We start from the raw sequence: 27556 nt of genomic DNA, 5'->3' as shown, positions 1-27556 counted from the left end.
GCAATGTGATAATGACCAGACAAAGGGACTTTTGTGATGTTGACTGAGGGATAAATGTTGGCCAAGGCACAGAAAATTTCCCCTCCTCCAGGGAGAGTACAGCGCCCCAAGAACGTTAATGTCTGAGCCACAGCTGGCACTATCAGAGTTAGTAGACCGCGTGATTTAGAAGGCATACTGGATTCCAGTCTTTGTTAGACGAGGTAAAGAATTTAAGGACAGGGAGTTTATGCTAGAGCTGTGTAGCTCGGCCAAAACAGGAGACCATCTCACAGTTCTAGTCACCCTGTGGTGGCACAGAGGTTAGCACTGCTGACTCACAGCGCCAGGGACCCGGGTTCAACTCCAAGCTCGGGTCACTGTCTGTGTGGAGTTCGCACGTTCTCCCTGTGTCTGTGTGGGTTTCCTCCGGGTGCTCCAGTTTCCTCCCACAGTTCAAAGACGTGTGGGTTAGGTTGCTAAAATTGACCCTTAGTGGCAGGGGGATTAGTAAATATGTGGGGGCACGGAAATAAGGCCTGGGTGGGATTGTGTTCAGTGCAGGCTCGATGGGCCGAATGGCCTCCTTCTGCACTGTGGGGATTCTATAGTTGGGACCACACCAGAAACATTGCCGAGGGGATGTGGCCAGGGCTGGAAAACGTTTGTGATGGGGATTGGACAGGCTGGGTGAGAACCGAGGATGAAATTTAGCTGAGGCGGATTATATTGAGGGGCCTTAACAGAGGATTGTAAGCAGCTATTTCCCTGAGAGGGGTAAGGAAGAGACATTTGTTCAAAATAATTAGCGGAAGGATTAGAATTGCAGCTTAATAAAGTTCAGTAACTTACAGGCTATAGAACTGTAAAGTGGGGTCAGCACAGTAAGGAGTCTCACAACATCAGGTTAAAGTCCAACAGGTTTATTTAGTAGCACAAGCTTTCAGAGTGCTGCTCCTTCATCAGGTGAGTGGGGTGGGGTTAGAAAGCTATTCTCGAGCTAGTAAATGTATGATAGGCTGAATGGCCTCTCCCCCCTCTTAAGGTCAAACCAAGCAGACAAACTCAAACTAAATTAGGACGAAGTAAAAGGGGCAGCTCCCCAAAAGGAAGGGGAACGGCCCAAACAAAAAAAGTACAAAGGAAATTTAAGACAAATCAATATGAGATTGTCGGGGTCTATAATGCACCCCAGCCCCTGCGGTGCCAAGCGGGCACGGAAGGCGTCAACTGCGCCCAATGACCTCTTCCTGTGCTTTAAATTTCTACGATTTGATGTAACACTATCAACATAAAACGTCATTGGCTGTAATGGGAAGAAAGCCCAGTGACAGTATAACTACAAGCATTCACAGGCTGTTTGAAAGGGACAGTTAGTTGAGCACATTTCACTGGTCAAGGGGCCTTTCCTCTGTCACTCGTTAAAAGCCTGAGTTTCGGAGAGACTGAGTGAGGACCAACTGGAGTCGGAGATGGGATGAGATGGAACTTACAGCCTACAGCACCATCTTGTGGGGCTGGTGTAAACTGCTCAGCATCATTACTCACTCTGTCACACTGCAAACTCCCCCAGTCGCTCTCTCTGTTGCTCTGTACCCCTGTCCCCTACCAGCTCACTCCCTCACTTACCTTCCCCCGCTCCCTCATCCCCTCACCCGTCAATCCCCATCCCCCTCCCTTAGCCTCTCCACACATTCCCTCTCCTCCACTCTTTGTGCTTTCTGACGCACACTGGGATTTCCATGGTAGCAGCAAGATGGAATTCCCTGAATGGGAAATCGTACTACAATCCACTTGGAGACAGGCCCACGTGAGCAGGTTACCATCAGGAAAGAGGCCACTTCATTGAAAATAAAGTGACGGGTTTCACATCTTGACATCAAAGACTGTGTTGGCGCCAATAAAGATTCTAAGGAAAACCTATTTCTGTTCAAAGAGATGGGGTTTGTAGAGGTTTTAGTATCGAGGAGTTGCTGGAAGTCAGTTTGGCAATACTCAGAAGACTCAATGAAATGACTTTGGAAGGACACTGGAAGACTTACCCTGGAGAGTGCCCAATGAAAGCTCAGGAATATGGGACTAACTGGCTCTCTTCAGTTGATAAATCAGTACTCTGCCATGTTGAGCACCACCTAGAGGAAGTAGGGAGGGTGACATGGGTGCAGGATATACCCTGGGTGGGGGAACTTCAATGTCCATATCAAGAGTGGTTCAATAGTACCACCACACACCGAGCTGCCAGGTCCTAAACAACAGGGCTACTAGACTGAAACTGCAGAAGGTGGTGAGAGAACTAACAAGAGGGAAAAACACACTTGACCTCGTCCTGCCTGCCACAGATGCTTCTGTCCATGATATTGGTAGGAATGATTGCCACACAATGCTCGTGGAGACAAGGTCCTGTCTTCACATTAAGGATACCTTCCATCATGTTATGTAGCGTTACCACCGTGATAAATGGGATAGACTTCGAACAGATCAAGCAGCTCAGGACTGGCCATCCATGAGACGCTATGGGCTATCAACAGCAGCGGAATTGTACTCACCACAATCTGTAACCTCATGGCCCGGTATATCAGTAGGTTGAAGGCCTATCTCCAGCTTGGAATTCCTGGGAAGAAGTCCCAGGGGAATGCTGCATTATGGAAGATGTATTCTTCCCCGGACTAACAGACCTAAAGATGGAATGTATAAACTGATCAGTCTGGGACAACATTCCCCCCCCCAAATCAATACCCCAAACACAAAAACTGGCTGCTGCTTTCAGCCTAGTCACCATATTTTAAATTTAAAAAGGTGATTTGAGACAATACAATAAATTTTATTAACTTAGATCGAGTCTCGTCAGTCAGGAAGTTGGGAATTCCAGTACACAATCCGGGTTAACAACCCACTGTAGCAAGCGCAAGAGCTGTGCCCTGTCACACATACGGTTTCCCAAACGTCCTCACACATGGATGTAAAAGATCCCATATGACTGGTCAAGGAACAAGGGAACTCCACAGAATCCCTACAGTGCAGAGGGAAGCTATTTGGCCCAACGAGCCTACACCAACACTCAAGAGCATCCTACCCAGGTCCACCCTCCACCCTATCCCCATAACCCCATGCATTTACCATAGGAAACCAAGAGGGCAATTTAACATGGCCAATCAACCTAACCTGTATATCTGGGACTGTGAGAGGAAACCAGAGCATCTGGTGAAAACCCATACAGACACAGAGACCATGCAAACCCCAGTCAGGAATTGAGCCTGGCTCTCAGGCAGCACTGTGCCACCCTGTGTACCTTGGCCAATAATTACCTGTCAATCAACATGGCTAAAGTAGGTCAACCAATCAAAATGTTGCTGCCTTTTTCCTACAAGGACAACACTCCAAGAATCATTCACTGCATTGTACAAAGCTTGTGAAAGACTCAATATTGGTAAAAATTAAACGCTACATGTAAATAAATTTACATAGCATTTCAATCATTATTTTGTAAATTGAGTTTGTATCTTTATATACCCTGTTTGTGAACAGAACTCCCAACCTCTTGATGAAGGAACAGCGCTCTGAAAGCTAGTGGCGTTTGCTACCAAATAAACCAGTTGGACTTTAACCTGGTGTTGAGAGACTTCTTAATATATAAATAAATCCAGTAACCCTGCTTCGTCGAGATATCTGGAAAGTCAGGGCCAGTGTAAGACTGCTGCAAAACCAATGACTTGACAAAAATTTGGAACAGACTGTCAATATTAAAACTTTATTTAAAACAATTCTGCTAAATCACAGGTGGATTTAACAAATCCTTATCCAGCAACTTCTAGTGGCTCAACAGGTCTGACCAAATACTAATCCTGTATTCGTCAGGGTTCTGCCTCTATATAGTACAGACATCCAGCATGTTCAATAGAAGTCAAGTATTACTCTACAGAAACACTTAGAAAGAGAAAACAAGTTATTACAAAAATAACAGCATTTTCCCCATTGGAAAAACTGCTCATTTATGCAAAAAAGTTTCAATGGATTAAAAAACTAAAAATTTGGCAACTCCTGGAAAATTTTTAGCTTGTGACTCCATCAGGAACATCATGAATTCAGCTTCAGGTTGGCGAAAGTACGGAAGGTTCTCTGCAACCGGGCAGCTTTTAACCCGGCAGAGAGGGGGATCAGACATTCACAGAGATAAAATGTCAGCACCGACACAGCTTACACTAGCACCTTTGGTCTGCCTGGTCACAGTGCAGGAGGAACTGCAATGACAAGTAGGGAGTGTATTATGGGATGGATTTCCTCCGCAGCCTTGAATGGTTTTCATTGGCTAGGCCCAACACAAAACACACCCTGCCCCAAATCAGTCCCAAGCCTCACCAAACTAGTCCCAAGCCTCATCATTCACCTGTTGTTTGTTCAGTTATTTGGCTGGACATCCCAGTCAGCTTGATGGTATCCAGCATGCACACCCACTCTCACTGGATGGTGATCAGAAGCAGGAACCTCAGCCAATTCTTTGACTGTGGCAGGGCACTAGAGCCAATGGCAATTCCCAGGCTACCATCTGAACAAGAGAACCTTGCTCCACTGACTGCAAACTGAGAAGGTGGCACACACTGCACGTTCAGCACCCTCAGCACTGGGAGCCACACTGCCTCCTCCTGGCCCTGCTCTAAACTGCTCTTTCTCTGAGTCACAGCAAGTGGACTGAGGGATTCTCCCAGTGACAAGATCAGCTGTCAGACAGTGGGGAGTTTTTACTTAGTTTTGTCACATTCAACAGAATCCCCAGGTTTTAAAATACCAACAAAAAAAAAGTTAATCCTTTAAAAATCCAGGGGACAGGGGCTAACATTTCAACCAGAACTAAAATGAAAAGGAAGTCAGTGTGTCAGTGGGTAAATCACTGAGACAGCGAGGGGCAGAGGCAGAAAGGGGGAGAGAGAGAGAGAGGGAGAGGGAGAGAGAGAGGTGGAGAAGTCGTATCAAAGTTCCAGTCTGTTTTATGCTGATCTGAGCTTGAGATCAGACACTCCACAAGGTGGTAGCTTGGTCAGTCTCACTGGCCGTAACGCAGCCTCCTGTCTTTGCTTTCTGACGTGGTAAGTCACTTGCTGGCCAGTTATCAGAGAGAGATTAGGGGCACGCAGGATGGAGACACCGCAAGTATTCAAAGCTGGGAAACGCTACAGAATCATTTTAATCCTTGTCTGCATTCACCCTTCATCAGTAACAAACAGCTGGTGTTGATGATACTCCACGGGGTAAGGGGTGGAGGGTCCCCATTGCACAAGCTCATCCTCAGCATTGGCACCATTAGCAGAGTTTCCGTAAGGAGCAGTAACGGCGAGTACAAACACATCTTTAACGGGGCCTCTAATCGACTGGATATAAATCGGAATTAGATTGGAGCTAAAGGGTTAAATCTGGGAAGCTTCTTTTCCACTCCCGCAGTTTCAGATTAGGAAGTGGGATTTGCTGTAGAAGAGATGTGGGAATGGAGGAGGAGGAGGAGAGTGTCAGTTATACCTGGAGAAATAGCAGCAATGCCACACCGCAGGGACCTCTTGGCTGTTACCCAGCACCTACACAGGCTTGCTGGCATCAGTAGCTTCCCCTTTGGGAGAGCAGCATCAGTCAGGCTGACTTCCTCATATACAGCCCTCTCTGCCCTCCTTCCTGCACTACTGACTGCTCCACTGAATTGGGCACTGAGCCCACTAAGATGTTGCCTGGAGAGCCTCACCTCTTGCACAGTGAGCAGCAGCAGGCTGTTCCTCTGCAGAAGCATAGCTGCATCCTTGTGAAACTTGCACCAACATAACCGGCACCCCGGGTTTCTGCATGAAAACCTCCTATTTGACAGGATCAGCCAGTCAAAGGCAACAATCTGGAAGTGGCAGGTTTAAATACACATCTGACTGCCCGACTTCCCCAGACAGATTGCAGCAAACAACTGGGTCCAGTTGTGGTCAGACTATCTGCCATAGGTTTGTGGTGCCTTGCCCACAACTTGGAGAGCTCCAGGCCACAGAGGGTGAAGTGCCCTCAATCCAGGAGGAATTGAGAAGAGAGAATTGGTCAAACTGCAGTAACAGGTTCCACAGCCAGGTGTCCTGCCTGTCTGGCCCCAAACAGCTCAGCATAAAACCTAAACTTTTCTCACATTACACTGCAATCAAACAGAATCATAAAACAAGGTGCAGCACGTCAAGACTGAGGCAACACTGCCAGTTCAGACTAGCTCAGAAAAGGTTCTTGTGAACAAAAATTTACTGCTGCCATTGTTTAAAAGTTAGCTCTCAGTGTAAACTCAGTTACCAGTACACTCGCAAAGTGCGTCTGGGGAAGATAGGATCCAAGGATCACACCAAACTAAGGAATTTTCATAGTGACTAATTTAAAAATTCTTTTAAAAAAATGATTTTGAACAAAAAAAAGTGCCAATTCTGTTTTAGCCTGAGTGTAACCACCCGTCACTGTCAGGCAAATTATTTCTCCAGCACCACTGTCAGCTCGAAGAGGCACACACACTTTTTAAAAAAAAAATACATCGCTCAGAGATTAGAAAGAAAAGCCCAGAATGCGAGAGCTCACTCTATTGTCCACAATGGGGATGGCACTGGGTAAGAACTACTCCTTCCCAGTTAGATTGCCTAGTCTTGTGTCTTCAGGAATGTATGGTCAGTTGCAAATACTGTACACTATTGCCCTCCCTCCCTCCAAAACAGAAATCTTCGGCAGGCTCAGTGTTTATATCAGGGTTTCAGGCCGAGGATGATTCTCCTTCAGAGGAAGTAGTCAGCGACTGTCTTTTTGGCCGACACCCCTCGGGATTCCTGAGGGGCCGCCTCAAAAATAGTAAATTCCTTCTCCAAATGTTCGTCCAGTTCAAGTATCGCAGCAACATTCCCACACCTGGATAAATACAAGGTACAATTAAATCAGACACAGAACAGAAGGGCCTGGGTAAATACAACAAGAGAATGTCTAGCATTAGCACCCGAGTTAGCTGATTGTATATACTTTGGGGTTTTACAGCAAGTGACTTCAATAAAAACTCCATATCTTCCGTCCCAGGTTTCAATTTAAGGTAACAAGAAACTAGATTACTCCCTTAAGGGGCAAGAGTCTGACCTGTCCAAAAAAATATACGGCTGGTTCGAAGCAAGCGACAACATAAAACTAAGGTTCACAGAAACATAGCACAGATCCAGAGGAATGGAAGAGGACAGTCACACGTGGCAAAACATCATTAGCACAGTGGGTTCACACTGCTGCTTCACAGCTCCAGGGTCCTGGGTTCGATTCCCAGCTCAGGTCACTGTCTGTGTGGAGTTTGCACATTCTCCTCGTGTCTGCGTGGGTTTCCTCCGGGTGCACCGGTTTCCTCCCACGGTCCAAAGATGTGCGGGTTAGGTTGATTGGCCATGCTAAAATTGCCCCTTAGTGTCCTGAGATGCGTAGGTTAGAGGGATTAGTGGGTATAATATGTAGGAATATGGGGGTAGGGCCTGGGTGGGATTGTGGTTGGTGCACACTCGATGGGCTGAAGGGCCTCTTTCTGCACTGTAGGGTTTTATGTTTCGAGCTATAGAAGACAGTGAAAAGCAATTTGCAAGGGACATAAAATTTTTTATAATTATGCAAGGAAGCGAGGGCATTCCGTATCAAAGTGGCTCTGTGTAAACTGATACATGCTATTGCCAATGTGGAATATCACTTTGCACCAGTATTCACAATAAGAGGTCATCATGTCAGAAATCCCAAGAAAACTATTTATTGAATCAATGACAGGGACTCACCAACATTTACATTAGTTTAATTTTTTTGCCATTATTATTTTGCTAAAGGCTAACAAACAGGGCAGCACGGTGTTGGCACTGCTGCCTCACGGCACCTGGGACCCGGGTTCAATTCCAGCCTCGGGTCATTGTGTGGAGTCTGCACTTTGTCTCCATGTCTGCATGGGTTTCCTCCCACAGTCCCAAGATGTGCAGGTTAGGTTGATTGGCCATGGAAAATTGATCCTAGTGTCAGGGGATTAGCAGGGTTGACGTGCAGGGTTACGGGAATATGGCCTGGGTGGGTTTGTGGTCGGTACAAATTCGATGAGCCAAATGGCCTTCCCTTGTACTGAAGGGATTCTACGAACTCTCCAAGACCAGATTTTTCCATCCCAGGTTTAAAGAAATTACATGAAAACACTGCCAACGTTCTAACTATAAACCTCCAAAGTTCTCTCTATTTGGGAACCTATTTTAGTTGGAAAATTGTGCAACTCATTCTGCTATTTAAGACAGACCAGGGAAGAAAATCAGGGAATTACAGAGCAGCAAATCTAACACCTGTTATCAGAAAATTACTAGAGTCTACAATGAAGGATCACCTTGAAAATTTTCAGCTGATCAGAGAGAGCCTGTGTGGATTCGTAAAAACTTGGTTATATCTGACAAGTCTGAATGAATTTTTTCATGTTATTCAAGTAGTCCACTGGGGAATGAGAATGGATGTTATTTTAAGTCTAAAGTTTACTTATTAGTGTCACAAGTAGGCTTACATTAACACTGTATTGAAGTTACTGCAAAAATCCCCTAGTTGCCACATTCCAGCACCTGTTTGGATACATTGAGGGAGAATTTGCTATGGCTACTGCACCATCTATATGGACTTCCAGAAGGCATTTGATAAAGTTGGGCAACATGGTGACAGTGGTTAGCACTGCTGCTTCACAGCGTCAGGGACCCAAGTTTAATCCTGGCCCTGGCTGACTTTCTGTCTGGAGTTTGCACATTCTCCCCATGTCTGTGTGGGTTTCCTCCTGGTGCTCCAATTTCCTCCCACAGTACTTCCACTCCTGACTGCTCTCCCATAACCCTGGCTGTGAATGTGTGCACCCTGTTTGATCGTCGGGTAACCTCATTATAATAACCACTGGAGGTGGTTCAACGTCCTTCCAGTGGGCACCCAGCACTTATTGAACCATAGTATACTGAAGGACTGGAAATCAGAGATTTTTCATCACCCTAGTTCTATATTTATTCACTTCTTACCTGTAGCAGTAGTTGGGTGCTGACCACACGGTTAGAACAGTTTCATTGAAGTGCCACTTGTATCCTTCCATCACTAGCTGGTGGGCACGACAAATCAGGTCTATGCTATTGGCGGCATTGAAGTGGGCAACAACATCACTGCCAAAGAGGTAGCCAGCTCCCCGGGGGCTGATTCCCCAACCAGTGGTATCTGCAAAGAGTCCAAAATTGACCGTCAGCCTCAGGATTCTGTACAAAGCAACGTTAGGCACACTGCTGTTCAGGGACAATAACATTCCAACAGTGGGAATGACCCTCCCAATACCATACAAAGACTGAAGGCCAGCCCATTTCAGTTTCCTCGTGGGTCTGTGAATAACTTTGGGTCATCTATATAAGACAGTCACTAATAAATCAAGTAGGAAATTCAGGAGCCAGAGTGGTGAGGATGTGAAGTTCACTCCCACAGGAAATAATCAAGATGAATAGCCTGGATGCATTCAGGAGGAAACTGGATAAATACACAAGGGAGAAAGGAATAGAAGGCTACGTTGATAGCGAGACACAAATGGGATGGGAGGAAGCTTTGGAGATTAGGTTCCTGTGCTGTAAGTTCTAGGCAATATCAAGATAATAATAGAGCAGTACTGAGGCTTCCATTCCCTGTATCAGCCCACCTGACATTACTATAAGACACAAAGCTTGCAGATTAGAAAGGGAGCTGCAAACAAGCTCAGAGTCATAGAGCTTTACAGCACGGAAACAGGCCCGTTGCCCCAACTTGTCCATGTTGCCTTTTTTTTTAAAGCCCATAAGCTAATCCCAATTGCCTGCATTTGGCCCATATCTCTCTATACCCATCCTACACAAGTAACTATCTAAATGCCTTTTAAAAGGCAAAATTGTACCTGCCTCTACTACTGCCTCTGGCAGCTTGTTCCAGATACTCATTACCCTCTGTGTGAAAAAATTGCCCCTCTGGACCCTTTTCTATCTCTCCCCTCTCATCTTAAACCTATGTCCTCTAGTTTTAGACTCCCCTACCTTTGGGAAAAGATATTGAATATCTAGCTGATTTATGTCCCTCATTACTTTACAGACCTCTCTAAAAGATCACCCCTCAGCCTCCTATGCGCCAGAGAAAAGTGTCCCAAATGTTAAATGATCATTTCGGACTCTGCCAAAAAGAGGTAGCCAGCTCCTCTTTAAATTTAAATCTTTAAATGATTTAAAGAATTCTAAATGATCTTCAAAGAGTTCATCAGGTGCTGGCAATGCGTGAGGTGAAGAAAGGAACATAGAAAACCGCAGAATGAGTCACCACACACTGCTGATTCATAGCATGCTCACCAGATATAGAGTGGGATTCAGAGATCCGGCATTCATCTCACACCCACCTGGGACACACCCTCATCCCAGGAGGGGCAAGAAAGTGCCCTTGGAAATTACTAGGAATTGTTAGTTACCATGGGATGAGTAGGATGAGAAGCTGGTAACAAATTAATAGGCAGTGGCCTCAAAAATACATCCCTTATTTTCACTTGGTGCATGTTATCGTTCAGGTTGTAATTAGATTTGACAGATTAAATTCAGACAAATAGGGAGATCAGTGGAAAAAAAAAACTACACACTAGAGGGGAAGATACTAGAGACCTTAGAGTTCAAATACATAATGTAATGAAAGTGCAAAGATAGGTAGATAAAGTCATGAAAGGAAGGTTAAGAGAACATGATTTTAATTAAGAGTACAGGAGTAAAGGATAATTATGAATTTTAGACAAAACTTTGGTTTTGACACAATTAGTTTGAAGACCAGTTATGCTTTGAATTCCCCATTTTAGAGAGGATATTAAATTCAGGCTAAGTCTACAGTATAGACAGAGCACGATGTCAGGAGTGGGAGTATATAGTAACAAGGAGAAATATTTGAGATGTTGAGATTATTTCCATTGAACAGAGTGTCACAGAAGGATTATGTTTAACAGAGGGAAAGATATACAGAAGTAGAGTATCACTGAAAAAGAAATGGTCAAAGCATTTCACTGTGCACTCATCAGAACATTCACAAGAATACCAAATATAAAGGCAACAACAATTTATACTTCACGAGAAGAGAGTGCTGATTGGTTGGCAAATGGATTCGGATTGGTAGAAGCATTGCTATGGAGAAAAGTAACGTCCAACATTAGATGGGATATGACGACTTGACAACGCTTGCTAAACAATCTTGTCTAGCAAATATTTTTCCAAAAAGATACGTCAAAGCTTTTCATCTTGCAGTCACCAAAACATCCACTGACAACCAATTTATCAGTTAGGCTTGCAGTGTGGCACATTTGAGCATGCTTGAAGATATTAACACACACAGAGCCCTGTTCTTTGTGGGCAGAAAGGACATGTACACACATTGTGCCTGGCTGAAATGAAAGTAGGTCTCTGGTTCATTCCCCAGGGCAATGCCTTGACCAGAGTCAATCTACCTGGTTTGAATTTAAGCAAAGCTTGGTAGTTAACTGTCAAACATCAGTTAACCGGTGCATTCCTTATGGCAATATCTCTATCAGAGTCCACATGCCAAGCAATCAGCACTCTCTTCTCATGAAGTATAAATTGTTGTTCCTTTTATATTTAGTATTCTTGTGAATATTCTGATGATAGTGTTTTTCAGCGATACCTCAGGGAAAGTCTATTCCTTCTTGTTGGGAGTCAGCAATAAAGAATTATCAATTTAAAACTGACATGAAGAACATGGGGGCTGCAGAGAATTTTCTTAAAGCAGCGGGTTGCTGGATGTGAAATAATCAGCTTCAACCCGTTCCTGGAGCCAAGGCCATTGCACCTTTTCAGGGAAAATGGGGTAAGTCCACGAAACAAACAAAATATACATGGTTATAGAGCGAAAGAGGGGAAGTGGATTACCTTTGGATTGCTCAGGCAAACAGCCAGCATAGAAACTATGGGCCAGATGGCCTCCAATAAAGTTGTATATTTCTCATGGTCCTGCATGACAACGAGAGAAATGTGGAAAGATGGGGGTTGGATATTGTGGAGTTTTCAGGGAGACAACCTCACAGTGGCTGAGTGTTGATAAGAAAGAGGGAAAGCTAAATCTGGGATATTATTTAACTCGCAAGTGTGGGCCAAGGCAAGCACTGACTGAAGATATATTTCAGGTAGACAGCAGGAACTGGTTCTTACACAGTGTGATCGGTGTATGGAATAAACTCCCAGCAACAAAGATAAAAGAAGCCTCCCCCTTGGAATTGTTTAAAAAACAGCCAGATTTGAATCACCCCTATTGTAGGGGTGATTCAAATCACACTCAAAAGACAAACTAGATGCAGCAAAAGGTTTTCCCTGTTCTTCACTAACTCATCAGATGCAATTATCACTCCTGCTGACACTTCAATGGGGCAGGGTAATTATAAATCAGAGAGATTATGAGGCTGCAGATTACTGCCAAGTTGTCTAAACTCACTTTGGGTAAGACTGGAAAGCAAGGCTGGTTTTAGAACATAGAACATAGAACATTACAGCGCAGAACAGGCCCTTCGGCCCACGATGTTGCGCCGACCAGTTAAAAAAAAACAACAATGACCCACTAACCTAAACCAATCCCTTTTCGTCCATAAACCTGTCCACAGACCTCTTAAACGCCCCCAAACTAGGCGCATTTACAACTGCAGCAGGCAGGGCATTCCAATCCCTCACCACCCTCTGGGTAAAGAACCTACCCCTGACATCTGTCCTATAACTACCCCCCCTTAGTTTAAAGCCATGCCCCCTCGTGCTAGATTTTTCCATCAGAGGAAAAAGGCTATCACTATCCACCCTATCTAAACCTCTAATCATCTTATATGTTTCAATAAGATCCCCTCTTAGCCGCCTTCTTTCCAGCGAAAACAACCCCAAATCCCTCAGCCTCTCCTCATAGGACCTCCCCTCCATACCAGGCAACATCCTGGTAAACCTCCTCTGCACCCTCTCCAAAGCCTCCACATCCTTCCTGTAATGTGGGGACCAGAACTGCACACAATACTCCAAGTGCGGCCGCACCAGAGTTGTGTACAGTTGCAACATAACGCTACGACTCTTAAATTCAATCCCCCTACCAATAAACGCCAAGACACTGTATGCCTTCTTAACAACCCTATCTACTTGATTCCCAACTTTCAGGGATCTATGTACACATACACCTAGATCCCTCTGCTCCTCCACACTATTCAAAGTCTTCCCGTTAGCCCTATACTCAACACATCTGTTATTCCTACCAAAGAGAATTACCTCACATTTCTCTGCATTAAACTCCATCCGCCACCTCTCGGCCCAGCTCTGCAACCTGTCTAAGTCTTCCTGCAAACTATGACACCCTTCCTCACAATCTACCACACCTCCGACTTTGGTGTCATCAGCAAATTTACTGATCCACCCAACTATACCCTCATCCAGATCATTAATAAAAATCACAAACAGCAGTGGCCCCAACACAGATCCCTGAGGCACACCACTTGTGACCGAACTCCATGATGAATATTTACCGTCAACCACTACCCTCTGTCTCCTATCCGCTAGCCAATTCCTAATCCAGTTCCCTAGATCAACCCCAATCCCATACATCTGCATTTTGTGCAGAAGCCTACCATGGTGAACCTTATCAAACGCCTTACTAAAATCCATATACACCACGTCCACTGCCTTACCCCCATCCACCTCTTTGGTCACTTTCTCAAAAAACTCAATAAGGTTAGTAAGGCACGACCTACCCGCCACAAAACCATGCTGACTATCTCCAATCAACTCATTACTCTCCAAATAACTATAAAACTCTCCAAATAACTATAAAGGGTGTTGGGATTCCATTGATTAAAATCAGTTCACATTGCTGCTTGAAGAGGAAAAGGTCCTCAGGAGCACACTGAACCAGAGAGGCCTGTGATGCTCTCTGTGGTGAATAGCTCATCTGGACTCAAATAAGTGACCGTTTGGTCTGTAACTGACCAATAGGCAGCACTCTGCAGGAGTTAGTGGTAAAACTGGCTTTATCCAAAATGATTTTTTTTCTTCCAGGACTTACCTTCTGGGTCGGACCACAGGAGGTCACACATTGGGCCATCGTGGGGCACCTCCTGCTTCCTGTCTATTGTTCTGATCTGATCCAGGGTCTGGATCGATGGAGAGAGGCCACCATGAACACAGAAAATCTATAAGAGGGAGGACAAGAAAGAAAAGTCTTTTTAAATAAAAGCAAAAATTTGGTGAAAGTTGATGTACTTCAGCAAGCCAAGCCAAACACACGTGCACGGAGCAGTGATGGACAGCCTAGGCCAGTGAGTGTTCAATGAGTGTTCCTCCTTCATCGCAGGTGAGCCACATGATTGAAATTGGGCTTCTTCATTAACCATGACCCCACTAATAGAATTAAATACATTTAATACCTGCTGGATATTTCATAATGTGTTATAGAAAATGCTCAAACATTCAAATATTATTAGAACTGCCATCAACTTCAAATGGTAAAACAGAAGAAATATTTACACTTTGGACACAGAGGGAGCACACTGCTCTTACAATCAACGTTGTGAGCAATCAGCACACACTCACTGCTTATCCTTGCTTTACATGGATACAACTTCAATCACACCAGTAGCAAAAAGCTATACAGATGGAAACCAGTGGAATGAGGCAACACTGCGCATGGGCAACAGTCAACAAAACGTCTCGTGGGTCGCACTCAGAACCCAGGTATGCCGCATGTGACCCCCGGGCCTCAGGTTTCTCATCACTGAGGTACAGCCTTTGTGACAATGGGACAACCCGGGGTCCATTCTACCAATTCTCTGACCCATTTTTCTCACTGAGATATTAGCAAAGTGCAGCAAGGATTCTGAAATTTATTGGAAGCTTCAATCTCATTCCAATGCAGAAATACAGCAGCAGTTACGTTTGTTGGGGGAACATTGAAGAAACAAAATCAAGGAAATGGAGATAAAAGACGGATGGAAGTTAGAGAGAGTGAGGCCGAGTCAGGAAAAGGACAGATCTCTAAATGGCCATGGCCAGAGGAAACTGAAAGGTACAGGACAGGACACCAGGCTAGGCACTGAGCAGAGACAGGACCAGGTCGGGGTGGGGTGGGGTGGGGAGGCGCTGAGCAGAGATAAAGGCAGGACCAGGTCAGGGGAAGGCACTGAGGGAGGTAGGATAGTCATTCCCAATTCTATGCAGCGACTATGATACGAAGATGGGCATTAATTTCAAGTTAAGTTGAAGGTTATGGCAAAGGGAAGTTAGGAGAAGAGAAACTGGCAGAGGGGACATTGCAGAATTGGAATCTAGAGGTAACAAAAGCCTAGCTAAGAACTTATGGCATTTGGTGACCATGTAGCTGAAAGTAAGCAGTACTTGATTTCTCAATCAGCACACGTTCCGTGTCCACTCTTAAGGACAAGACAGCAAGTGTGCTGTAGACTTCCTTGATGCTCAGTATATCAGTACATGTCCACAGTTCCAAGCTTACACATACATTATCCAAGCCTGTCTGTTTTAGTTCACAGGTCAGATTAGATGGCACCTCAAATCCTTTCCTGCCACAGATTAAATCCAAAGAGCTAAGTCTCTTCAGATATTAAAGACAGAGGGTCATCCCCATTGTGGAAATGCAAACTGAGACATGTACACGCACTAACCAAATATAGTTTACTGTCTGTAATAGCTTACCTTTCCATCCACAACAGCAGAGAGACTGAGGTAGTCAAAGATCTCTGTACAGTACCTCCACACTGTTATCGATCCATATTTACGCAGGCACTCATCATAAAAACCATAAACCTGAGTAATCTGCCTGCTTTCGTGGTTTCCTCTGATTAATGTGATTCTGTCTGGATAGCGGACCTGTTACAGAGACACCCAGGTTAGCCAAGAGGGACAAAAAGAAATAGTTTTTACAATAAAGACTACTGGTTATAGTGCTGGATCAACAGCCTAAAGGTTGTGAGATTAAAATCTGAGTAATGGCACATTGAGAGATTGCAATAGGTCTGGTCAGGCACCAGAAAGTTATTGTGAAAAGCACTGCATTAAAACGGGCTTAGGAAAGGTCTCACCTGCCTTACCCTACCCAACCAGGTCGGCACAACTTACTCGGAATCGGCTGAGCGAGCCACTCATTTAGAAAACAAGGTAATGCAAAGTTTAAGAGAGAAAAAAAAAAAATCAGTGGAACTTTAGCAATGTGCCAAGACTAAGCTTCTCCCAGCCCAGTCAGTCCTGAGAGGCTTCAGCCACTAAACAAAGGCTGCTGCCCAAAGTGGCTGAACTGACCCACACTCACTGGCTCCACAGACCCTCAGAATTATAACCATCAACCAACATCCTAGATTACTTATCACTATTCCCAGTGCAGCCTGTCCCATTGACAGGACATATCCACCCGACATAAGGCCACAATACACAGCCAGGGTAGGATGTTGTGGGTGATTAGACTAGTAGCTGTAGGAATTAACATTGACTCTACACCCAACTAGGTTTCACAATGTGCTGCCAAACATGGGCAAGGAAACGTCCCTGTGATTAACACCTCCTAACAACATCTCAATGAACCTACATGCATCCATTTTGAATGCCACTTGAAAGAATCTAAGGAAAACCAAGGATGTTAGTGTTCCCTGGACCGGGTACTTCAATATCTATCACCATAGCTGACTTAGCAGTACCATCACTAACCAAGCTGGCCAAGTCCTGTAGTACAAAACCACCAGACTATTTCTCCATCAGGTAGCAAGGTAGTCAGCACAAGTAAACATCCTCTTCAATCTTGTCCTCATCTACTTACCTAGTTCAGGGAAGCGCTGCTAGAAGTTCGGTAGAATGCACCAGCACTGGCTTCATGAAGGCTAAGACCCAGCTGAATCCACCAACATGTAGTCTCAAATCATTGATGTGTTAAGTGGGACAGAACAAGGTTTAACAGCTCAGAATCAGACTGGGCACATCAGCAGTAGATGCATGTAGCACCATAGCCAGTTACCTCAAATCTGGATTATCATTAAGGCAGGAGACCAGCCTTCATTCAATGAAGGGCATGTCAGGAGCAGCACCAGGCATACGCCAGAATAAAGTCCTTCCCTGCAGGCACTGACTCCTTGCCAAAGTCTAACTTTCACATCTCCAAGTTGCACTCCAGGGGCACGTCTAATGGTCATTCTTTGTGACCGACTGAATTTGAACACTGTTTATGCTGGATTGGGCTGATTGCAATGCCCTTCACAGTTGAATAACGACATAACCCTATACACACCTTGTAGCAGCATTGACTGATTATCACCTCCATAATTCAATGGTGCTGGGGTACATAGCTAACAGCACAGATGGTCAATACTCAGATTTTCACCAAGCAAAACCACTGGGGATAATTAAATATTAATTAACTAAACAGGTTAAGTCTCCTTTTGGTCAGTGACTAATATTCGTTGTGGGCATGTAGCACTCTAGGATGGGATGCCTTCAGGGTGCAAAGTGACAGATCCAAACATAAGAAAATAAACAGAGGCAGAGAATGGGTAATCTTACTAATAAACTACCTATAAGATAACGTGGTTCAATAACATTTATTGTATTTCATCAGGAAAATGTGGAGAATAATGACTGTTATTGTCAATAATTATAACAGGGGAAAGGAACAGGGTGATAGGGTGAGAAGAGAGGGGGGGGAACAGCAATGCTGCTGTAGATCTGTGGGCCTACTAATGGCATTATTAAAATCATCTTGTCTGCACTTAGTCACTACACTATTAGATGGAGCTACCTTGGAGTACCATCTCTAACTCTTTCTCTCAAAGACAGTGAATCCTCATGGGAGATCCAGAATTTCACAGGTGCCACTTGAACATAGAACATAGAACATAGAACATTACAGCGCGGAACAGGCCCTTCGGCCCACAATGTTGCGCCGACCAGTCTTATTTTCAAAAAAAAACATTGACCCACTAATCTAAACCACTCCTTTTTCGTCCATAAACCTATCCACCAATCTCTTAAACGCCCCCAAACTAGGCGCATTTACAACTGCAGCAGGCAGGGCATTCCAGTCCCTCACCACCCTCTGGGTAAAGAACCTGCCCCTGACATCCGTCCTATAACTACCCCCCCTTAATTTAAAGCCATGCCCCCTCGTGCTAGATTTCTCCATCCGAGGAAACAGGCTATCACCATCCACCCTATCTAAACCTCTAATCATCTTATATGTTTCTATAAGATCCCCTCTTAGCCGCCTTCTTTCCAGTGAAAACAACCCCAAATCCCTCAGTCTCTCCTCATAGGACCTCCCCTGCATACCAGGCAACATCCTGGTAAACCTCCTCTGCACCCTCTCCAAAGCCTCCACATCCTTCCTGTAATGTGGGGACCAAAACTGCACACAGTACTCCAAGTGCGGCCGCACCAGAGTTGTGTACAGTTGCAACATGACGCTGCGACTCCTAAATTCAATCCCCCTACCAATAAACGCCAAGACACCGTATGCCTTCTTAACAACCTTATCTACTTGATTCCCAACTTTCAGGGATCTATGTACACATACACCTAGATCCCTCTGCTCCTCCACTCTATTCAAAGTCCTCCCGTTAGCCCTATACTCAACACATCTGTTATTCCTACCGAAATGGATTACCTCACACTTCTCCGCATTAAACTCCATCCGCCACCTCGCGGCCCAGCTCTGCAACCTGTCCAAGTCACCCTGCAAACTTCGACTTGGATTGCATTGTCGTGCTACAAGGCAAAGTACGTCGGCCAGCTATCAGATTGCAAGGTGCATTCTACCTAATGTTCACTACAAGCATTAAAGGGTTACTCAAATGCAATCTTGGATAATCGACTCACTTAACACTAGGAGCTGGAACCAACTGCGACCTATCACCACCCAAGATTCGATTGGGAATCAAAGCTGGGGCCTTCAATTATTCCATGGCTAAGCCCACAAGCCAGCAAGGGAGTTACAAAGAGAGAAAGAACTATTGTCCTGCAAATTCTGACATCTATAGCTTGTAACTGCTCTTTGAAGCTGGCCCAGGAAACCATTTTCCTCTCTGATGTTGGAAGGATGAGTGGCAAGTGGTATGGTACTGGAATAGTGAGATCCACCCAAGGTGCTGAGTGTACACAACATCATTTCAACATGATTTGATCTCCCCCAAGGCAAATTTAGTTTCATAGGCAGCTCAGTGGCACAGTGGTTAGCACTGCTGCCTCACAGCACCGGAGACTCGGGTTTGATTCCCAGCTTGGGTCATTGCCTGTTCTCCCCACATCTGCGTGGGTTTCCTGGTTTTCTCCCACAGTCTGAAAGATGTGCTGGTTCGGTGCATTGGCCATGCTAAATTCTCCCTCAGTGTACCCAAACAGGCACTGGAGTGTGTGGCAACTGGCAGATTTTCACAATAACTTCAATGCAGAGTTGATGTAAACCTACTTGTGACACTAATAAACTTTAAAACTGAAATAATTGTGGCATGATACTAAATTAAGGATTTAATCCTGTACATGACATGGCTATTATGGGTAAGATAGCGTTTGGAAAACAGTGACTGATACAGAATGTAGTTTATTGTGGAGTCCCTGAGATGTAGACAAAAGTCGTAGGTTAAAGGAGGATTGGAATGAGGCACTCACAGTGTTAAAATGGGCGGCACAGGCTCGTAGGGCCAAAGGGCCTGTTTCCTGTGCTGTGTTGTTCTTTGTAGTTGTGATATGGAGCAAGACATGCACTGAGATCTGATGCACATTTATAAAAAAAGTAACGTCCTGCAAATGAAATGCCTTTTCTAAAAAATCCACAAGCTCACTGGTCAAAGAGTCCTTGTACAAAATGTGATTACAGACAGATAAAAATCCCAAACTGGAGTTGGCATTAAACCATCCAATGCAGAGGCAGCAGTAGATGGACAGAGCATCCAGACTCGGACTGCAGGCATTCTCAAATCAGTATTCAGGGATAATTAGTGGAAAAGACATGTACAGTCTCAGGCATCACCAACTCCATTTAATGGGGCCTAACAGAGGATAGCCCCCACTCATGGCATTCTGCACAACAAAATCAACACCTTCAACTCAAAAAGAGAGTAAATATTCCATTTCCAGTTCACCTCACCTTCAGTGCCAACAGCAACAAGAATGTTTCAACACTGTAGAACCCTCGGTCAACAAAATCTCCCATGAACAAATAATTGGTTTCGGGAATGTCTCCTCCAACCTGTGGGAGCAGACGGTAAGCGTTACAATTGCAGTGAACTGATGATAAAACGCACGCAGATATTCACTCCCAACTCTGCTATTCCTGTCGCATCCAATTGTGAACATTCAGACAAGATTCAACCACTAGCTTATCTAGCCTCCCACAGCCATTGAGCTGGCGTATGGCAGAGAACAGACCCACAGTACTCTGACACACACCCGGGACAAGCATGGCAACATGACACAGGCAGACACGAGGACCCCAGAAAGACTCAATGTCTTTTCTTGTATTCTTAACGCAGCAAAACACAGGTGCAGATCACATCATTTGCTGTAAATTTTATTGATTATAGAACTTACCTTAAACAGTTCTTTGAGATCGTAGAATTGTCCATGGATGTCACCACACACCTGCAATGACAAACAACTAACTGAGAAATTAAACATTTACAAAATCTGAAGAATTGAAACATTTTCAACTGTCAAAAATAAAAAGGCATTTGTACGGCTGAACTGTTAAAGGCTGAACTGTTAAAAAGTTGAGTTTCCCTGGGGGATAAAAATAGGATCTTCAAACGCAACACTGCGTCAGGATTAGCAGGAACCCCAAACTGGTGGGGTTCACTCAATTTTATTCCGGAATCAGGGGAAGTTAAAGTCCTTCCCTAAACCAGTCATGGATGCATTTCACATCAAGCCTGGTGTCCACTTTACTAGTAGCTGGCCAGCACTTTGAAAATAAAATGGTTCCTGGGATGTGGGAATCGCTCACAAGGACAGCATTTATTGCCCATCTCTAGCTTGCCTCAAGGTGGAGGTACCTCCTCCTCGATTCCTGCAGTCCGTACAGTGACAGAGTTCTTCCTGGGGTTCTGGTCTATGTACTCCTGCAGCTGGTCATCCATAACATTACTAGGATTCTGCAGAGCATCACAGTCTGATGCTGACCTCACCCAGCACTGAGCAAGAGAACCACAGCAGATTCACTGCCTCCAGTGCAGGGGGGTGATGTTAGACAGGTTAAACTAACATGACACAATCAGGAATCAAACCTGGGACAGCATCATGGCTTGGTTATGCATTGGCCTTCTTCAGAAATACATGGTGCAAATATTATGTGATTATAACTCGCTGACAGAATAGTAGTACATAGCTGTGAAAGAAAGCACATTTGAAGTCCAACGCTGGGCCCAAAATCTTAGTGGGAAATTTTCTTTCAAAATACAGTCATCTCGAATTAAAAAGATACAAATCGAATAAGTTTCAAAATACTTCTGTTAACCGAAGCACTGCAGAACATAAGGTGAAACAAGGGAGTTTAATCGCTGCTTTACAATCTTTAGGTTTGATTCTACTCATACTGACATTTCTTCAGTATAAAAATTCAAGCATGATGGCTCTTACACTGATAGAGACAGTTACTGTCTATGTCTCTCTCTCTAGCTGTGACCAGTGACAAGACTGTGAACACTCAGCAGCTCTTTTAGAAGAGCAGGGATGAATTTTGTGGGAGATTATTTGATCTCAGAATGGAATCAATATTAACACCAAGCACACCGACATCAGCCAGTACAAACTCTTCACAATTACAATAATCTCTGCACTCACTTCCATTTCATAGAATCCCTACAGTACAGGAGGATGCCATTCAGTCCATCGAGGCTGCACCAACCACAATCCCACCCAGAGCCTATCCCCATAACCTCATGCATTCATTTATTCCACTAGTTCCCCTGACACTAAGGGGCAATTTAGCATGGCCAATCCACCTACCCCCCCCACACTTTTGGGCTGTGGGAGAAAACCAATGCAGCCATGGGGAGAACATGCAGATTTCACACAGACAGTGACCCATGGCTGGAACTGAACCCGGGTCTCTGACGCTGCAAGGCAGCGGTGCTAACCACCGTGCCACCCAGAAGTGAACTTGCTGCTGTGCAGTGCATTCATATTTGAGGGACTAGCCCAAGAATGTACTAACTCATTTCATTTTGGGTCCCTGAAGCAAGGGGATAGAGGGCAAGTATTTTGACCCCCATTAAAATTCAGGATGTCTCCAAAGTCCTTACGATCAGTTACCAGCTCTGCTAGATTCCCCTTTGCCTGATGGCATCAATCTCACCAAAACAAGGTCACAGCATTTCAAACAATTCCAAGCTAAAAGAAACAAAATCGTGAACTCTTCCGAAAAAAAAGAGCTCAAGAAAAAACAACTTCCACATCTGCAAAGCAAATGCGCACACACATTCTGCACAAATTTAAATAAACGAACTCACAGTGACCGGGGAATCGACCTGCTGGACGTTGCTCTCCTCAGCAAGAATCTCCCTGTTTAAGAACAAGAAAGATTTGACTCTTGTGATAATATTATTGCACTGTTTATCTCTGCTGTTAAAGCACAACTCTATATTGCTGATCCTCTTTGCTGCATTTATAGCCCCACCACCGCCCCCCCCCCCGCCCCCCACCTTATTCCAGTGCATTGAGAAAACCATTTAAAGTATCGCTTTTCATGGGATGTGGGTGTTTCACTGACAAGTCTGGCATTCGTTGCCCATCCTTAATGGCCTTTCAACTCACTTCCTCACTCGGCTATTTCAGAGGGCATTTGCAAGTCAACCACATTGCTGTGGCTCTGGGGTCACATGTAGGCCACACTAGGTAAGGACAGCAGATTCCCTTCCCTAGAGGACATTATTGAACTGGATGGGTTTCTCCAACAACTGATTTTAGTTTTCTTTCGACCACAGATTTATTAATTGAATTTAAATTCCAAAATGCAGTGGTGGTGGGATTTGAACCCATGTCCCCAGAGTGTTAACCTGAGCCTCTGGATTACTAGGCCAATGACATTACATGCATTGCCTCCCCAAAACTGATGGGCTGTGCAATTCTTTAGGATTTATTGTACTTTATAAACAAAAGCATTCTTTGTTGAAAACAGTTTTCTGCAATATTTCTGAAGGCCAGGGCACACATGCTGGTGACATTTCCAGTATTTTAGACTGGAGCAAGGGGCAATGAAATGTGCTCCAGTCAGAGGTCCACTTCAATACAGATGAGTTGCTAGTGAATCTCCTTCCAAAACAGGAGGAACTGAGCCTGCCTGCACACACCTAAACTCACAACGCCATTCATTCCAACTGCTGCAACAAGCACCAGTGTGTCTTAGCAACGTCTAAACATCGGGAAGTCAGTAACATCCTTCTAGAATTGTGGATGGTTCATGTGGGATCTGAAGCATCGGTTCTGACCTTACTGCTAAAGTGTCTCAGAAAATCTCATGGCAGGGAGGAAGGGTTTCCAAAACATCTCTCAACAACTAACTCCTCCTTTCTGCATGTTTTGCCGTTGACAGCTGGTACCTACCTCTCTTTGCAGCAATAAATAACCAGATGCTTTTCTACATCTTTGACATGAGATCTGCTTCTATAGTGGCCTGTAATGGACCATCCAGAAATACAGGCACTCTCCTGTCTGTTTCAGCTCTAAGCCAGTTCCACCATTTAATCACATCATGGCTGATATGTATATCTTTTCACCTTGTCACTGTATTGCAGAATAGCCTAGCCTCTTAAAAAGCGCCTCAGAAAACACTGTTCAAGCACATTAGTACTGGGTGTTTCTTTGATAAACTGTTTGAAAGCAGCTCACCGTATTCAGACTCGAAGGCCAAATGCTTCCACCTGACTATTTGTGGAGTCCGGTAAAATAGCTGTGTCAATTGGCTGTGAGCGAAACCAGTGGCTCTTTTGAAGTGCCGCTGTTGACATGGGGTGGCATGGTAGCACAGTTAGCACTGCTGCTTCACAGCTCCAGGGACCTGGGTTCGATTCCCGGCTTGGGTAATGGTCTACGTAGAGTTTACATATTCTCCTAGTGTCCGCGTGGGTTTCCTCCGGGTGCTCCGATTTCCTCCCACAGTCCAAAGATGTGTGGGTTAGGTTGATTGGCCATGCTAACATTGCCCCTTAGCATATAGGGATGCGTAGGTTAGAGGGATTAATGAGTAAAATATGTAGGGATATGGGGATAGGGCTTGGGAGGGATTGTGGTTGACGCAGACTCGATGGGCCAAATGGCCTCTTTCTGTACTGCAGGGTTTCTATCTTCTCTATGAATCTGGGATTCTGCTTGATTCTGGCAGATGGCAGATCCAAACACGATAAAACAACCTGGAGACATGTCGCAATTCCAAATGGGAATAACTGTTGGGCTCTTGTCTAGGTAAGGGAGCAGTTAGAACAACAACTTGTATTGATGCCAAATATATTAAAACATCCCAAGGTGCATTCTTACATAAAGTCTGATCCTGAGCCAGGTAAGGAGATATTCGGGTAAATGGCCAAATGTTTGGTTAGTGGTAAATTTTGAGCATCTTAAAAGAAGGAAACTGAGATAGATTGATTTCAACGGAGCATTCCAGAGCTTTGGGCACAGGCACCTGAAGGAATGGCCAACAATGGTGAAATGCTTAAAATCAGAGACCATCAGGAAGCCAGAATTGGAGATCCACTGATCCACATTCAATACGTCCATTTTTAGTGACCTCAAGCGTAAACAACAATGGCCAGGCAACGAAAGGCATCATTTCCAGTCATTACTCCCATAAAACCTCCCGAGGTGTCAACAGTTACCCAGTCAGGAATGCATCGCTGTAGGAAAGATCTGTCTTGCCTGATGTGTCAAAGAAGTGCTCTTCTCCATTAAGTATGATGCAGAGATGGCAGGGTGAATCAGCTCCTTGTACAGCGTGGATATGACGTTGTTAAATGCCACTCACCTCCTTATCAGATCTGCACTTGTGATGGCAAATCATGATTGGATAGCTTTGATAAGTGACATCATGGTACTTTCCCATTGAAGAACAAGTTCTGTTTGTAGTGATGGAATCGTAGTGTTATGGCTTAGATGGGGGCTGAAGGTGTGTTCTTTTCATTTTTTTCCCCACCTGTGTCCTTTAAGTTTCTAGGCACATTTGGATGAACTTGGTACCTGACTGTTTAGGTTAATTTTATCAGCGTAGCAAAAATAACTTTCAAATAATTCTTGGGAGAAACACCACTCCTGCTTCCTGTACACCACCCAACAGCAAGGTCCCGATGCTGCAGCTTAACAGCCCATTCACCATGTGAAATTCAAGCTAAAACAGGAGATCCCCTGTTTGAAGTATCGACTTGAAGTTAAAATGTCACCAGTTTGACAAACTGTCACTCAACACACACCATCTGACTCGCATTGCTGAAGCATCAGCCGAGATAGTTAATATTCTAACTAGCCAAGCTGCAGGGAGCACAATCAATTGCTTTCAAAGTTTAAAAGGCTCCACTTTCTAAAACAGAAGTTCTGTTTTTAAGATAATTACATTGAGACATTATCTTTGCCAAGAGATTTATTAACTGTTGCTATAGAAACAGGTCTTGAAGATATATGGGATTCTAGAGACCTGCGTACATGTTTTACAATCGGGCAAAGAGAGGGTGCATAAAACACGGCACACTGTTCAGCCCCTGACTGAATTCCAGCTAAAGACAAACACTGCTGATGGGGCCAGAGTATTGTGGGGAGAGAAAAAATGATGATAGGCTATTGTGGAAACAAGGCAGGCAATCTCAGTCCTGCCTCTGCTGGAGTTTCATACACTTTCCTGCTCGAGTCACTGACTGCTGTCAGAAGGTCAATTGTGGCAAACTTGGCAAAACCCAGATCAGCAACCTCAGCACAAACTAGGGATTGGGGCAGAAACTTTGCGCTCGATGTTTGAGGCTCTCTCTAGCAACCAGGGCCCCTCCCGCCAAAAGCTGCTGAGGCAACCAAAGTTGAATTGACAAGGATTTTCCGGAATCAAGGCAGATAAACAGAATGAAGATAAACAGAACGAAGATACAGATCAGCCATGATCTAATTTAACAATGGAACAGACTCAAGAACCTGCTCATTTAATGTGATGAATGCTCCTCTGATGAGAGCAGCAGCAGGCAATGTTGGAGTAGGTCTCCAAATTCAAAGTGACCATAAGCCTCAGAGTTACAAAAAGGAAACCCTTAACACTCAGATCTTTACAGTATTAAACACAGAACGTTGTCCTTTGCAAGGATGATTGCCTGGATTTAAAAACGTAAAAAAACTTCAGTCATTTTCATTGGAAATGTTTCAAACATTGCTGCCCACGTACATGCTGCATACAACACCATCCGCTGCGCAAACACCAATGTTTAAATTGGAAACAAGTAGCTCGCTCCGTCAGCAGGTTATACTCTGGTTAGTCCCCTCACCTGGCTTTGGCACACAGCACTTTCACCTCACTTTCTTTGATGAGTTCACAACGCATTAGCTGCTCTATCTGATGGTCCAGGTCGCTTGTGTCAGCCATGATGACAAACGGGAGTGAGGGGCAAGTACTCTCCACAACAGCGGGCTGCAACATAGAACACAAAACAGCTTGGTCAAAAGTGAAAAGAAATCCCAGGCCCTAAAAATACATTGTAATACAAACACAATGATCCAGATGGAAGTATTCAAATCTGTGGTACCAAACCCCAATAAAAAGCCAATACAGCAGAAATCATAGAACCCTACAGTGCAGAAAGAGGCCCTTCAGCCCATCGAGTCCATACCAAACACAATTCCACCCAGGCCCTACCCTCATATCCCTACATATTATACCCAGTAATCCCTCTAAACCCTGCTATCCTTAACACTAAAGGGGCAATTTCTTTGTATGGTCAATCCACCTAACCCACACATCTTTGGACTGTGGGAGGAAACTGGAGTGCCTGGAGGAAACCCACACAGACATGAGGAGAATGTGCAAACTCCACACAGACAGTGACACGAGCTGAGAATTGAACCCAGGATCCTGGAGCTGTGAAGCAGCAGTGCTAACCCACTGTGCTACCGTGCCGCCCCGGAAACAAAATGCCAGGGGAGTCCATGCTGAATATGTCAGGTCGCACCTATCAATGAGCACACAATGTAATCATGGATAGTTAAAGTGATTGCTTTCACATTAACACACTCACCAAAATCCACAGAGCACCCAGGTCTACACTAAACAATTGGAGGACTAATGTACAATACAATTGTACAGTAGACACTCCTCAAAACCAGTTGACCTCATCCATAGCAGGAAATCCATTAAATCATGAGGGACTGCCAGGGCTAACATTAGCAAGGAAGGTTTGGGATGGTCAGCAGGGAGTTGCAAAGAACAGGTTATGTCTGACAAATCAATTTCTTTAAGGAAAGGACAGCAAGACACATTTCATAAAAGTGTTTCACTTTTGAGACAGAGTGCAACAATTGTAGTTCAATAATTTCAAAGATAAAGTGACAGC

The 27556-nt window shown here is 44.6% G+C and overlaps 1 protein-coding gene across 1 annotated transcript; it reads right to left on the bottom strand.

The window, feature by feature from the left end:
- Positions 1 to 3708: 3708 nt before the first annotated feature.
- On the bottom strand, positions 3709 to 26633 carry LOC145356019 (serine/threonine-protein phosphatase 4 catalytic subunit-like). The gene is made up of 8 exons (XM_080208586.1): positions 26495 to 26633; positions 22496 to 22547; positions 20580 to 20630; positions 20137 to 20238; positions 15708 to 15881; positions 14065 to 14191; positions 9012 to 9201; positions 3709 to 6876 (listed from the first exon to the last, which is right to left on the bottom strand). Exons 1-8 carry the CDS (start codon positions 26590 to 26592, stop codon positions 6747 to 6749), a joined length of 924 nt encoding a protein of 307 aa, XP_080064712.1. The 5' UTR covers positions 26593 to 26633; the 3' UTR covers positions 3709 to 6746.
- Positions 26634 to 27556: the final 923 nt, after the last annotated feature.

This window comes from Carcharhinus amblyrhynchos, chromosome 20 (genome assembly GCF_965287045.1).
Source record: "Carcharhinus amblyrhynchos chromosome 20, sCarAmb.v2.hapA, whole genome shotgun sequence".
Classification (NCBI taxonomy): Eukaryota; Metazoa; Chordata; class Chondrichthyes; order Carcharhiniformes; family Carcharhinidae; genus Carcharhinus; species Carcharhinus amblyrhynchos.
Note: the sequence above shows the minus strand (reverse complement) of the source record. Positions and strands in the feature narration are given on the sequence as shown.

Bases quoted from the DNA above. Each gene is read 5' to 3' on its own strand.
- LOC145356019 (XM_080208586.1), bottom strand. From the start codon at position 26,592: ATGGCTGACACAAGCGACCTGGACCATCAGATAGAGCAGCTAATGCGT. The intron at 22,548-26,494 runs GTGAGGGGACTA...GTTCTTAAACAG, and splicing joins GTGCTGTGTGCCAAAGCCAG to GGAGATTCTTGCTGAGGAGA. The intron at 20,631-22,495 runs GTGAGTTCGTTT...TTGTCATTGCAG, and splicing joins AGGTCGATTCCCCGGTCACT to GTGTGTGGTGACATCCATGG.